The sequence below is a fragment of the Lepidochelys olivacea genome (assembly GCF_965140295.1).
Source record: "Lepidochelys olivacea isolate rLepOli2 genome assembly, chromosome: 2".
Taxonomy (NCBI): domain Eukaryota; kingdom Metazoa; phylum Chordata; order Testudines; family Cheloniidae; genus Lepidochelys; species Lepidochelys olivacea.
Genome location: NC_140412.1, coordinates 237,920,070 through 237,934,093, shown reverse-complemented (window position 1 = coordinate 237,934,093; position 14,024 = coordinate 237,920,070). Strand labels below are relative to the sequence as shown.

Here is a 14,024-nt window from a genome sequence, read left to right as displayed (position 1 = left end):
GCGGGGCAGCGGGAAGATGGGCCCTGAGTGGGACCCAGAGCCGGGCCCCGGCCCCGAACCGACCATCCCCCCGCACGACAACTTAGCCCTGTTTCTCAGCCGGCGGCTCGGCCGGCTCGGGGGGCTGGTAGGCGCCCGCCCGTGGCCCTTCCTGCTGCTCCCGCTGCTGCTCTCGGGCGGCCTCGGCGCCGGCTTCCTCTTCTTGCGGCAGAGACAAGCCGGCGACATCGAGGGTCAGTTCACGCCGCTCGGGGGACCCGCCAAGAGCGAGAGGCGCTTTGCCCAGGAGCATTTCCCGACCCGCGACTCCGAGCGCTTCTCCGGCCAGAGGCTGCTCACAGAGGGCGCCTTCGCCTCCCTCATCGCGGTCTCCGCCCCAGGCGCCGACATCCTGACGGCGGCCGCCTTCGCGGAGCTCCTGCGGCTGGACGGGGCGGTGCAGAGACTCGCTGTTCCCGGCGGGGACCCAGGCACCCAACTCTCCTACCCGGACCTGTGCGTCCGGAACAAAGGGCCCTGCAGCAGCCCCAACCCGCTCCTGGCTGCCGTGCAGGGGGAGCCGGCCCGGCTAGAGACCCTCCTCCCGCAGCTCACTTACCCCGTGTTCCAGAGCAGCGTTTTCATGGGCACCTTCTTAGGCGGCGTTCAGCTGGGTCGCGGAGCGGCCGCCTCCCGGGTGCAGGCAGCCAAAGCCCTGAGGCTGGTTTATTACCTGAGAGAAGACGAAGCCGCGGACCGAGAGAGGAGTTTGCAGTGGCTGGAAAACTTCCTCGAGCGCATCCCGGCTGAGCTGGAGGCTTTAAATCTCACCTCTGTCCAGGTACGGGGCCGAGCAGCCCCCTGGGGCACGGAGCCCTCCCCGGTGTGTGCAGCGGGATCCTCCTGCTGGAGCCTCCGCGCTTCGGGGGCGGGAGAGCCGGAGCGCTGGGCTCTGATCCCAAACCCGGCACCGTTACGGATCCGGAATGAGAGGCAAGGCTCTGAAATGCCACAGGGAGGGGCCGCTTGTGCTGGGTGAAACTAGGGTGAAACTAGGAGTTAGTTCAATGGGAATTTTGCCTGAATAAAGAGTGCAGGCCTAGGTCCAGACTATTTCAACCAAATGCTTTGCTCAGGGTCATTCGTCTTCTCTTGGGCTGTGTGCTTAACTGTGTGCTATTTTCTTTCTATTCTTAATGTATGATTTTAGCTATGGCTAACATAGCTAATTACAGCTAAAATCATAATTAAGATATGAAAATAGAAGTGCCTACGATAACTCTCTGAACCCTATTCCTATCATGTTTAAACAGAGGCATACAATAAAAGAGTAGTTTTCAGAGTAACAGCCGTGTTAGTCTGTATTCGCAAAAAGAAAAGGAGGACTTGTGGCACCTTAGAGACTAACCAATTTATTTGAGCATGAGCTTTCGTGAGCTACAGCTCACTTCATCGGATGCATACCGTGGAAACTGCAGCAGACTTTATATACACACAGAGAATATGAAACAATACCTCCTCCCACCCCACTGTCCTGCTGGTAATAGCTTATCTAAAGTGATCATCAAGTTGGGCCATTTCCAGCACAAATCCAGGTTTTCTCGCCCTCCACCCCCCCCACACAAATTCACTCTCCTGCTGGTGATAGCCCATCCAAAGTGACAACTCTCCACACAATGTGCATGACAATCAAGTTGGGCCATTTCCTGCACAAATCCAGGTTCTCTCACCCCCCCCCCAGCCCCCTCCCAAAAACCACACACACAAACTCACTATCCCGCTGGCAATAGCTCATCCAAAGTGACCACTCTTCCCACAATGCGCATGATAATCAAGGTGGGCCACCCCGAGCACAAATCCAGGCCTTCTCACCGCCCCCCACCTCCATACACACACAAACTCACTTTCCTGCTGGCAATAGCTCATCCAAACTGACCACTCTCAAAGTTTAAATCCAAGTTAAACCAGAACATCCGGGGGGGGGCGCGTAGGAAAAAACAAGGGGAAATAGGCTACCTTGCATAATGACTTAGCCACTCCCAGTCTCTATTTAAGCCTAAATTAATAGTATCCAATTTGCAAATGAATTCCAATTCAGCAGTTTCTCGCTGGAGTCTGGATTTGAAGTTTTTTTGTTTTAAGATAGCGACCTTCATGTCTGTGATTGCGTGACCAGAGAGATTGAAGTGTTCTCCGACTGGTTTATGAATGTTATAATTCTTGACATCTGATTTGTGTCCATTTATTCTTTTACGTAGAGACTGTCCAGTTTGACCAATGTAAATGGCAGAGGGGTGTTATTTAACATGGTTTTTTTTTTTTTTTTTAATGGCAGGTGGCTTACTTTACCTCAGTATCCAGACAGGAAGAGTTTGAAGGAAATACTAAGAAAGTGATCCCCCTGTTTTCCATAACATACTTTCTAACTATAACCTTTTCCATTATTTCTTGTTTAAGGTAAGCTCTTGTCTTCTAAGTTAATCTTTTTTTTTTATTTTTTCCATATCATTTATATATTTTATTTAAATTACCTTTTATTTGAATTACAAACTCTTCTTTTTCGTCTGAAAAAGAAGAGTGTGTAATTTGAGACAAGGACCCTCTTGCCTAGTACAGCAGATCCCTAGTCCTCTGTAGGTGATCTATTACTAATAGTAGAAGTCTATGGCTATTAATATTGATACAAAAATGGTAGGTAACCTTTAAGTTTTACACGTGAGTAGCTGTAGTGAAGTCAGACATCTTGCCTGAGTGAGAACTACTCACTTGAGTAAGGATTTGCTCAAACATGCCCCTATATATATTTTTAAAGAGAGAAACGTGACTTGATGCTTATCTGGTACTGAAAAGCAGATACGTTAAATCAAAACATTATTAGTAAAGTAATTTAGCACAGAGGGACCAATCCTGGAGTAGCAGTTGCAGGGTACAGAGTGCTGTGGCCACCCACAGGTAGGTGGACTAGGCAATGCTTTCTATGTACCTGTGTTAGCACACTTACATAAAACAGGAGAAAAAGAGTGAAGGTGGAAAAATAACCTGGGGGGGAGGGGAGGGGGAAGAGAGCTTTCATGGGCTTTCTTACAGCTGAGCCTGTCCTCCATCAAGGATGTGTTGGGATTCTTTCCTATATAACTAGTTACACCTGCTCCATTGCAGGAGTATCTGAAAATATGGATTTAAGGCAGTTGTCAATGACCAAAATGAGGATCCTGGGCTGCCAGGTTCCAAGGTGAAAATCTTCCCTTCTTGCGCCTCTGCATCTCTAGTTTTGGCCTATGTGAGATCAACCTTTCGTTATGTTACCCTTGAATTGAAAAAAACATTTTTAAACAAGACAAATACATATGAAATGTTCAAGAAAAACCTGTAATATGAATGTGTGCATTTTGCTGAGTTTCATGTTTTGTTGAATTTTCTGTTTTACTCTTTTTAGGGATAGGAAAATCTCTTGGTGGTGGTTTGTTTCTGAAACCTCTAGAACAGAGGTTTTCACAATAAATTTTTGGTGTCCTCACAGTGCCACCAAATACTTAATTAACTTTAGGAAAAATAAATAAATATGCACATATACATTCACATAACAGTCAGCATGGATTTGTCAAGAACAAATCATGTCAAACCAGTGTGATAGCTTTCTTTGACAGGGTAACAAGCCTTGTGAATAGGGGAGAAGCGGTAGACGTGGTGTATCTTGATTTTAGTAAAGCTTTTGATACTGTCTCGCATGACCTCATAAACAAACTAGGGAAATGCAACTTAGATGGAGCTACTATAAGGTGGTTGCAAAACTGGAAAACCATTGGAAAACCATTCCCAGAGAGTAGTTATCAGTGGTTCATAGGCATGCTGGAAGGGCATAATGAGTGGGGTCCGACAGGGATCAGTTCTTGGTGCAGTTCTGTTCAATATCTACGTCAATGATTTAGATAATGGCATAGAGAGAGTACACTTATAAAGTTTGCGGATGATACCAAGCTGGGAGGGGTTGCAAGTGCTTTGGAGGATAGGATTAAAATTCAAAATGATCTGGACAAACTGGAGAAATGGTCTCAAGTAAATAGGATGAAGTTCAATAAGGACAAATGCAAAGGACTCCATTTAGGAAGGAGCAATCAGTTCCACACATACAAAATGGGAAATGAGTGCCTAGGAAGGAGTACTGCAGAAAGAGATCTGGGGGTCATAGTGGACCACAAGCTAAATATGGATCAACAGTGTAATACTCAATCATTGGAGATTTTTAAGAGCAGGTTAGACAAACACCAGCTAAAATGCTCCTTGTTACTTCTGATGGGTACCTTGAACAGCTTCAACCATGTAGTGTCTCAATGACCGCAGTTAGCTGTGTCTGTCTCTAAGATTTACATGATTCCATCTTGTGTTTAAGATCCTGGTTTATACTGGATCCCCACACTGATTTTTTTCCAGCATTTTGTGAGAGTCATCTGCATAGATTATGGCTTGGTCCATGAGGCTACTTGCAGTAACTCCACTAATGACAAACAGATCAAACACATACTCCTTGATTTTTACATCTAGTACAGACTTTAAACTGACCCATCAATTTATTTATCACGCAGGGCTATTGAGTACAGTGACTTCTACTGGTCCAACTTCAGAGTAGAACTTAATCTTGTTAAAAGTCTCATTACAAATAAAGGTTTCCTCTGCTCCTGAATCAATTTTAAATGTAACAATAATATTGTAAATCTTGAGATCAAAGCCTGTTCATGAATGCTGTCTTAGAACAGAGATCACAGAAAATAGGCACTCACTCTTGCTTAGAATATTTCCCTGACTTCTTTGCGTCCGTAGACACATTCCCTTGTCCTTATTACTTTTTCTACATATGCTTCTACTGTGTGGGCAGACCTCATCTGTTCAGTGTTCTCCCGTGAGACACCTGCTGCAATTCAAGCCAGAGAACTCCATGCTTTAAGATGCAATTTTAAATGGTACTGCTTTTTCCAATAGGAATTATTCCTTTGCCACTTCTTGTATTTCCATCACTCTCTTGCTGAATGACTTGTATTTTCCTTAGATTAGGGTATCATGACACTTGCAGTGCTTGTCCTAAAGCTAACTTAGGCGTTAACTGTATTTTTCTGAAAATTTTTGTCTACAATCCAAACTGCTAGATGATCTCTGTATATTCTTCCTTAGTGACACCAAAGTCACGATTATCTGCTTATTCATAGAGGGCCCTCAGGAAGGTTTCCATACTTTCTCCTAAGAGCATGCCCATTTGTGTAAAATCTATTCCTTTTTTGAACTGACTGCTCATCAGTCTTTTTAAGAATTATGTCATAATTATTCTTCTCTTTCCTCAGTAAAGCCAAACCACAGATTAGCTTATAAAGCAGGGTTGGGCAAATTACGGCCTGGGGGCCACATCCGGCCCTCCATATATTTTAATCTGGCCCTTGAGCTCCCACGAGGGAGCGGGGTCCGGGGCTTGCCCCACTCCAGCCGGGGGTTGGGGGCTTGCCCCGCTCCGTGTGGCTCCCAGAAGCAGCAGCATGTCCCCGCTCCTGCTCCTATGCATAGGGGCAGCCAGGGGGCTCCGCACGCTGCCCCACCTCAAGCGCCGCCCCCGCATCTCCCATTGGCGAGGAACGATGGCCAATGGGAGCTGCAGGGGTGGAGCCTGCAAACAGGGCAGAGTGCAGAGCCACCTGGCTGTGCCTCCACGTAGGAGCTGGAGAGGGGACATGCCGCTGCTTCTGGGAGCTGCTTGAGATAAGTGCCCCCCCAGAGCCTGCACCCTGACCCTCTCTCATGCCGCAACCCCCTGCACCACCCCTAATCCCCCTTCCACCCTCCAAATCCCTTGGTCCCATCCTGGAGCACCCTCCTGCACCGCCTACTCCTCATCCTCAGCACCACCCCTGAGCCCGCACCCCAGCCAAAGCCCTCACTCCCCGCATCTCTGCACCAGCCTGGAGCCCCCTCCCACATCCTGAACTCCTCATTTTTGCCCCCATCCCAGAGCCCACAACTCCAGCCAGAGCCCTCACCCCCTCCCACACCCCAACCCCCAATTTTGTGACCATTTATGGCCCACCATACAATTTCCATATCCAGATGTGGCCCTCGGGCCAAAAAGTTTGCCGACCCCTGTTATAAGGCCAGAAGGGACCGCTGTGATCTTCTCATCTACTCTACTCTTCTGCCTAACACAAGCCGTAGAACATCACTCTATTAATTCCTATTTTAATTAGACCATTTCTTTTAGAAAACATCCAGCCTTGATTTAAAAATTGCCAGCGATGGAGAATCCACCACAGCACTTGGTATGTTGTTCCAATGATTGATTACCCTCACTGTTAAAATATATGCCTTATTTTTAGTGTGAATTTGTTTAACTTCAACGTCCAGCCACTGGATCTTGTTCTACTTTTGTCTGCTAATGTAAAGAGCCCATTATCACATTTTTGCTCTCTGGGTTTTTATAGATTGATCAGGTCACTCCTTACCCTTCTGTCAAGGTCCCTCCCCCACTCTGAACTCTAGGGTACAGATGTGGGGACCTGCATGAAAAACCTCCTAAGCTTATCTTTACCAGCTTAGGTCAAAACTTCCCCAAGGTACAAAATATTCCACCCGTTGTCCTTGGATTGGCCGCTACCACCACCAAACTAATACTGGTTACTGGGGAAGAGCTGTTTGGACGCGTCTTTCCCCCCAAAATACTTCCCAAAACCTTGCACCCCACTTCCTGGACAAGGTTTGGTAAAAAGCCTCACCAATTTGCCTAGGTGACTACAGACCCAGACCCTTGGATCTTAAGAACAATGAACAATCCTCCCAACACTTGCACCCCCCTTTCCTGGGAAATGTTGGATAAAAAGCCTCACCAATTTGCATAGGTGACCACAGACCCAAACCCTTGGATCTGAGAACAATGGAAAAGCATTCAGTTTTCTTACAAGAAGACTTTTAATAAAAAAATAGAAGTAAATACAAATAAAGAAATCCCCCCTGTAAAATCAGGATGGTAGATATCTTACAGGGTAATTAGATTCAAAAACATAGAGAACCCCTCTAGGCAAAACCTTAAGTTACAAAAAAGATACACAGACAGAAATAGTTATTCTATTCAACACAATTCTTTTCTCAGCCATTTAAAGAAATCATAATCTAACACATACCTACCTAGATTACTTACTAAAAGTTCTAAGATTCCATTCCTGGTCTATCCCCGGTAAAGACCAGCATATAGACAGACACAGAGACCCTTTGTTTCTCTCCCTCCTCCCAGCTTTTGAAAGTATCTTGTCTCCTCATTGGTCATTCTGGTCAGGTGCCAGCGAGGTTACCTTTAGCTTCTTAACCCTTTACAGGTGAGAGGAGCTTTCCCCTGGCCAGGAGGGATTTCAAAGGGGTTTACCCTTCCCTTTATATTTATGACACCTTCTCTTTGTAAAGCTAAACAGATTGAACTCCTTGAGTCTGCCCCATAAGGCGTAGTTTTCAATTGTTTCATCATTCTTGTGGATGTTCTCTGAACCCTCTCCAGTTTATCAACATCTGGAACTGGACCGAGTATTCCAATAGCAGTCACATCAGGCCCAAATATAGAGGTAATATAACCTCTCTCAGAGGTGCCGACTTTGGGATTTCCCTGGGGGTGCTGGACCCCTGCTCCACCACAGGCCCCACCCCCGTTCCCCCTCCTCCCTCAGTGCCTCCTGCATGCCATTGAACAGCTATTTTTTTCCCCCGTAGGTGCTCATTGAGCCTCTTTCTGCTCAATATTCCCCTATGTCTACATCCAAGGATCGCATTAGCCCTTTTGGCCACAGTGTTGCGCTGGTAACTTGTGTTCAGCCAAGTCTTTTTCAGAGTCACTCCTTCCCAGAACAGAATCCCCCGTCCTGTAAGAATGGCCTACAGTCTTTGTTCCTAAAAGTATAACTTTAACTTTACAATTTAAAGCTTAAACTTCTGGCCTTATTAAAATGCATATTGTTTGCTTGCCAGCTTACCAAAAGGTCCAGATTGCTCCTTATCAGTGACTTGTCCGCTCCATCAATCTTTGCGTCACCTGAAAGCTTAATCTGTGATGATTTTATGTTTTCTTCCATGTCCTTAATAAAAACGTTATATAGTGCGGGGCCAGGAACTGATCGCATTGGGACCCCCCTAGACACACACTACCTTGATGAGGAGTTCCTATTTGCAATTACATTTTGTGAGCTGTCAGGGAATTTTTAATCCATTTATAGACATTTACAGCTTCACTCCTAATAAACTTCCCTGGGCATTACTGTTCCCTGTGATAAGCATCATTAGGGCTCACAATCTTGTAATATGCTCCTTCCACTCAGGCCATTCCATGTATGTGCCAGACTGAAAGACTTGTAGAGAGAAGGAACTTTGGCATTTTCTTTTCCTCTTATGTCCTAAATTAGTCAATGTCTGACACTATGTCATGTGACAAATGTAAGGACTTACAGAAGAAGATGCTGTCCCCTGAGCAGAAAAAAACTTGATTCGAATAAGGAAAACAATGTTATTACTAAAGCCACTCTTTCTCTCTCTGCTTCACTGTAGAGTTTCTATCTATAACTTTCCCCAGCCCTTTCCTGCCTGGTTTTCTGTGACAGCTTTAAAGAAACGGTTCACATAGCCATGCACTAGTTGTATGTAAATGTTCAGTAGGACATTTTCATAATATCTGCTAGAGAGATTGATTCTGTAAGGCAGTGAGCATCTCTTGCAAGATGCGTAGATGCTGCCTTGATGGGCATGCTATAAAGCAGGGATGGGCTAACTTTTTGGCCTGAGGTCCACATCGGGGAATAGAAATTGTATGGCGGGCCATGAATGCTCACAAAATTGGGGTGGGGGTGCGGGCTGTGGAGTAGGGCTGGGGATGAGGAGTTTGGGGGTGTAGGAGGGTGCTCTGGGTTGAGACCGAGGGGTTCGTAGGGCAGGAGGGGGATCAGGGCTGGGGCAGGGGTGTAGGTTCCATCTGGGGTGCAGGCTCTGGGGTGGGGCTGGGGATGAGAGGTGTGGGGTGCAGGAGTGTGCTTCAGGCTGGGATCAAGGGGTTGGGACGTGGGGAGAGACTCAGGGGGTGCAGGCTCCGAGCAGTGCATACCTCAAGCGGCTCCCGGAAGCAGTGGCATGTCTCTTCTCCAGCTACTTTGCAGAGGCGCGGCCAGGCGGCTCTACACACTGCCCCATCCTCCAGCACCGCCCCTGCAGCTCTCATTGGAGCGTGTAGGAGCCGGAGCGGGGCCCTACCATGGCTTCCGGGAGCTGCATGGTGCAGCTCCCGACACAGCGCCCCACACTGCTCAGGCAAGATGCCTAGGAGTCAAAGAAAACTGAAAAGTGGGTCTGGTTTACATGATCAGGGTAGAGTTTCACAACTCTTTGCTTCCCAGTAGGTGGCACCATAATACTTTCTTTTTACTCATTGTTGTGTGATGGGGGAATAGAGAGCTACAACAATTCTGCTAGGTTTCAGAGTAGCAGCCGTGTTAGTCTGTATTCGCAAAAAGAAAAGGAGGACTTGTGGCACCTTAGAGACTAACCGATTCACTAGAGCACAAGCTTTCGTGAGCTACGAAGCTTCCTCATCTGAGGAAGTGAGCTGTAGCTCACGAAAGCTTGTGCTCTAGTGAATCGGTTAGTCTCTAAGGTGCCACAAGTCCTCCTTTTCTTTTAACAATTCTGCTGTCAGTTAAACTCATGCAACTACACTGAGTCACTGGTTGTGCATTTTAAATTGAAGGACCGATTTGGCCCATGTTGTGACTTTAAAATGTTAATACCTGAAACTCTCATTAAAGTATTAATGAGACTCATGTAACCAAAGTTGCTTTTACCAAACATGATATATAAAATTTCTATATTATAAGGATTTTGCATGCCATTACATATTTTATATTATTTATAATATAATTGTATAATATAAAAACACAGCATTTAAAATCTAAACAAGATGCTTTTTACACAATTTTCCAGGGTTGACTGTGTACAGAATAAAGTGTGGGTTGCAGCATGTGGAGTGCTGTCTTCTGGATTAGCTGTGCTAAGCAGCTTTGGACTGTTGCTGTTCTGTGGGATACCATTTGACATGACTGTAGCAAATGCACCATTTCTTATACTGGGTAAGTGACAAGGAATTGGGCTTGATGGAAAAAATGGAACTGCAAAATGTGCCTAGTGGGAGATTATGTTTACATGGCATGAATCAGGGATCAGCACAATTATAAGTTAAGACCACTGGGTATGATAGTCGTTTTCCAGGTGTTTATCCATCCTATTATTCAGCAGTGCAGAATGTGCAAAATAAGGGATCACTTGTAATGGTTTATAGCAGGAGGTACAGCAGCAGAGGGCCGTTCAGCTCAGTGTGAGGTTGAAGGTGAATCCATGCTCCGAAAAGCAGTTCTGTATTTTCCATTGCATGGATGAGAGATCTACCTCATTATCCCAGAGGTGCTTTCTCTTTCAGAGAAATGTGGTGAGAGAGAAAGAGAGATCTCACCTAAAGAGATCGCACCATGGGAAAATGTAATACATTACCTCGTATATGGAGGGGGTGTGTGGCATTTATTTTCTGTGGGTCCATAACTTCGCTTGGTGTGAACACAATGCTTATTGCTCAGCTTAAGTCATTGCTTGTTTTGCAATTTTGCTATTTTCCATTAAAAATTGATATTGATGGTATGTACAATAAGTTGACCTTTTCCCTTTTGTAGGGGTTGGTGTTGATGACATGTTCATTATGATCTCCTGCTGGCAACAGACTAATCCTAAAAATAAAGTTGAAAAGCGGATGGCTGAAACTTATGCAGAGGCAGCAGTGTCTATCACAATCACCACTCTCACTGATGTTTTAGCTTTCTACATAGGGATCATGACTTCCTTTCAGTCTGTGAAGTCCTTTTGTCTCTACACAGGAACTGCTTTCATCTTCTGCTATTTATACAACATCACATTTTTAGGAGCTGTTCTTGCTTTAAATGGTAAAAGGGAAGAAGGCAACAGACACTGGTTAATTTGCACAAAAGTGAAAGACATTGTTCCGCCTCATCGCTCCCGCTTGTACAACATGTGCTGTGTAGGAGGCTTTTCTGATAAATCTTCTAGGGGAGAAGGTGAACATCCAATGAACAAATTCTTTAGGAAGTATTATGGTCCTTTCCTTACAAAGATCTGGACCAAAGTGTTTGTGGTGTTGCTGTATGGAGGGTTCCTGGCTAGTAGTATTTATGGATGTACTCAGATGAAGGAAGGTATAGACCTGCGAAATCTGGCTAGTGATGATTCTTATGTCATTCAGTACTATGACTGGGAAGATGAATATTTCTCAGAGTATGGTCCCAGGGTTATGGTCACTATCACAGAAAATGTACCTTATTGGAATCTATCCATTCGTAATGACATTGAGAACTGTATGGAGTCTTTAGAAAATAACTCCTATGTGGAGAAGAGTCTCTCAGAGTCATGGCTACGAATGTATGAGAATGTTGCTAGAATCGGTTCACTGAACATAGATACTAAGGCGTTTTTCATGGGTAATCTATCTGAACTATATAAATTATTTCCAGAATTTGAATGGGACATTGATATTCGCTATAAGGAAATAGCAGCCTCACGGTTTTTCATTCAAACAGTGAATGTTACTACTGCAGTTGATGAGAAGAACCTTTTACACCAATTAAGAGACCTAGCCAAGGACTGTAAGATCCCATTAATGGTATATCACCCAGCATTCATATACTATGATCAGTATATTGTAATAGTGCCAAACACCATTCAGAATATTGGAATTGCTACTGGAGTCATGTTGTGTGTTTCCTTGCTGCTTATTCCCAATCCGCTCTGCTCCTTGTGGGTAACTTTTGCTATTGCTTCTGTTATTGCTGGCGTTGCTGGTTTCATGACATACTGGAATGTTAATCTTGATTCCATATCTATGATTAACCTTGTCATTTGCATCGGGTTTTCAGTAGATTTTTCTGCTCATATATCCTATGCATTTGTTTCAAGTGAAAAGTCAACTGTCAATGAAAGGGCAATTGATGCCCTGTATCTGCTAGGTTACCCGGTGATCCAAGGTGCTATCTCCACTATATTAGGAGTAATTGTGCTGTCTGCAGCACAAGCTTACATCTTCAGAACATTTTTTAAGATTATGTTTCTCGTTATCTTGTTTGGAGCTGTTCATGGTCTTGTTTTTATTCCAGTATTTTTAACATTTTTTGGAATTCGTGGCAGATCATCACACAAAAGGGTAAATATAAAAACAAGAGGAAAAAACAGCAGCTCTTTTAGTGTCGCACAAAGTCCAAGTAATGTATCAAACAGCTTCATGCTGAAGGAAAAATAAATCCAGATTGCTCATCAATTTACATACAATTTAAAATACAGCATATCAGCCAAAAAGAACATGTTGAAGGTTTCAAAACATTAATCTGCAGATTAAAATTAGCATTGTATGAAAATGTCAGTTTTCTACTGTTCAGGATTAACACTTAATGGGATTAGCTCAAAGCCCACTAGGGAACTTTTAGCGCACCATAGCAGGGTCCACATGGACAGTTACTGCACAGCATGCAAGTGTGCTGTAGATTATACCCCAGTTTGCCGTGGACAAGCTGTTCATCCTGATAAGCCCTTAGATCATTAGAGAAAACATGGGTTAAGTAAAATGATATCACAATAATAGAATATTACCAAACCAAAAAAAATTGGTTAAAATACATTTGAAGTTAAAAGCATGTTCTCTTGATCTTATATATTCTGTGTTAAATGCCCAATAAAGATTTCAAAAGGAATATAAATTATGCCAGCATTATTTGAGCTTTCTCACAGTGTACTCTCATGAAGTTTAAATGTAGGCATCCCTGTATTACCATGGAAGCAGACAAATTGTTAAAGTGGTTGATTGAAAACCAGGCCTCGGAACAGCAGCAGCACTTAAGTACTGCAACGACTGGCAACTCAGCAACAGCAGGTTATTGCACAAGAGCAGGAGCAATCTGGGACCTTTGCAGCAGAAGCTGAGTTGCCACCTTTGGCTAGTCTGGCCTTATCAGCAATCACCCTGTTTAATAGACACATGTTTAATAGAGCCATGGCCGTCCCTAGCCATTTTGGTGTCCTACGCAGCCACCTCCGTGCGGGGTGTGTGTGTGTGGGGCCCCAGGCCTCCAAGGGGGGGGGGGCAGGAGCAGGCTTTGGGGGTAGGGGGGAAACCGTCCCCCAGCAAGAGCCAGTGGAGTGGAGCGGGTTGGGGCCGGGTCGCTCCACTTCCTGCTGCCCGGTGAGTGCAAGGCAGTCCCGACCCCACACTCACGGGGCAGCAAGAAGTGGAGTGACCCAGCCCCAGCCCGCGCCGCTCTGCTCTCCTGGCTCCCAGTCAGCACGCAATTGTTTTGGGATCTCTGGTGGTGGTGGCTTAAATTTGAGATTAGTTATTGGTGGGGGAGCGATCTAGAAAGATTCTGCCAGACAGACCATGAGAATGGAACTGTTGGTATCATACCGAACAGACAGCTGCAGATGTGTATCTCCTGGACGACGACATGGGAGCTGAACCCCTCCCAGGGAATGACACTTCCTCAGTGGGAAAGATGCAGGATCTCTTTTGTAACTGCAGACCCAACTGATTTGACCTGCCTACAGGAGAGTGTAATGAATAGGGCCCTACCAAATTCACGGCCATGAAAAATGCATCACAGATGGTGAAATCTGGTTTCCTCCCATGAAATTTGGTATTTTGTGTGCTTTTACCCTACACAATACAGATTTAATGGGGGAGACCAGGATTTCTCAAATTGGGGGTCCTGACCCAAAAGGGAGTTGCAGGGGGGTCGCAAGGTTATTTTAGGGGTGTCATGGTATTGCCACCCTTACTTCTATGTGCCCTCAGAGCTGGATGGCCGGAGAGCAACAGCTGCTGGCTGGGTGCACAGCTCTGAAGGAAGAGCCCTGCTAGCAGTAGCACAGAAGTAAGGGTGGCAATACCATACCATGCCAGACTATGAGCTGCAGAGACATGCAGGCCACTTCCAGGG

The 14,024-nt window shown here is 45.3% G+C and overlaps 1 protein-coding gene across 1 annotated transcript; it reads left to right on the top strand.

Moving 5' to 3' along the window:
- Positions 1-14: 14 nt before the first annotated feature.
- On the top strand, positions 15-12,771 carry PTCHD3 (patched domain containing 3). Its single transcript, XM_084620717.1, has 4 exons — positions 15-820; positions 2,315-2,436; positions 9,961-10,106; positions 10,701-12,771. Exons 1-4 carry the CDS (start codon positions 17-19, stop codon positions 12,332-12,334), a joined length of 2,706 nt encoding a protein of 901 aa, XP_084476843.1. The 5' UTR covers positions 15-16; the 3' UTR covers positions 12,335-12,771.
- Positions 12,772-14,024: the final 1,253 nt, after the last annotated feature.

Excerpts from the sequence above, each read along its gene's own strand:
- PTCHD3 (XM_084620717.1), top strand. The coding sequence starts at position 17 with ATGGGCCCTGAGTGGGACCCAGAGCCGGGCCCCGGCCCCGAACCGACC. Across the intron at positions 821-2,314 it reads TAAATCTCACCTCTGTCCAG|GTGGCTTACTTTACCTCAGT; the intron begins GTACGGGGCCGA and ends TTTTAATGGCAG. Across the intron at positions 2,437-9,960 it reads TCCATTATTTCTTGTTTAAG|GGTTGACTGTGTACAGAATA; the intron begins GTAAGCTCTTGT and ends ACAATTTTCCAG.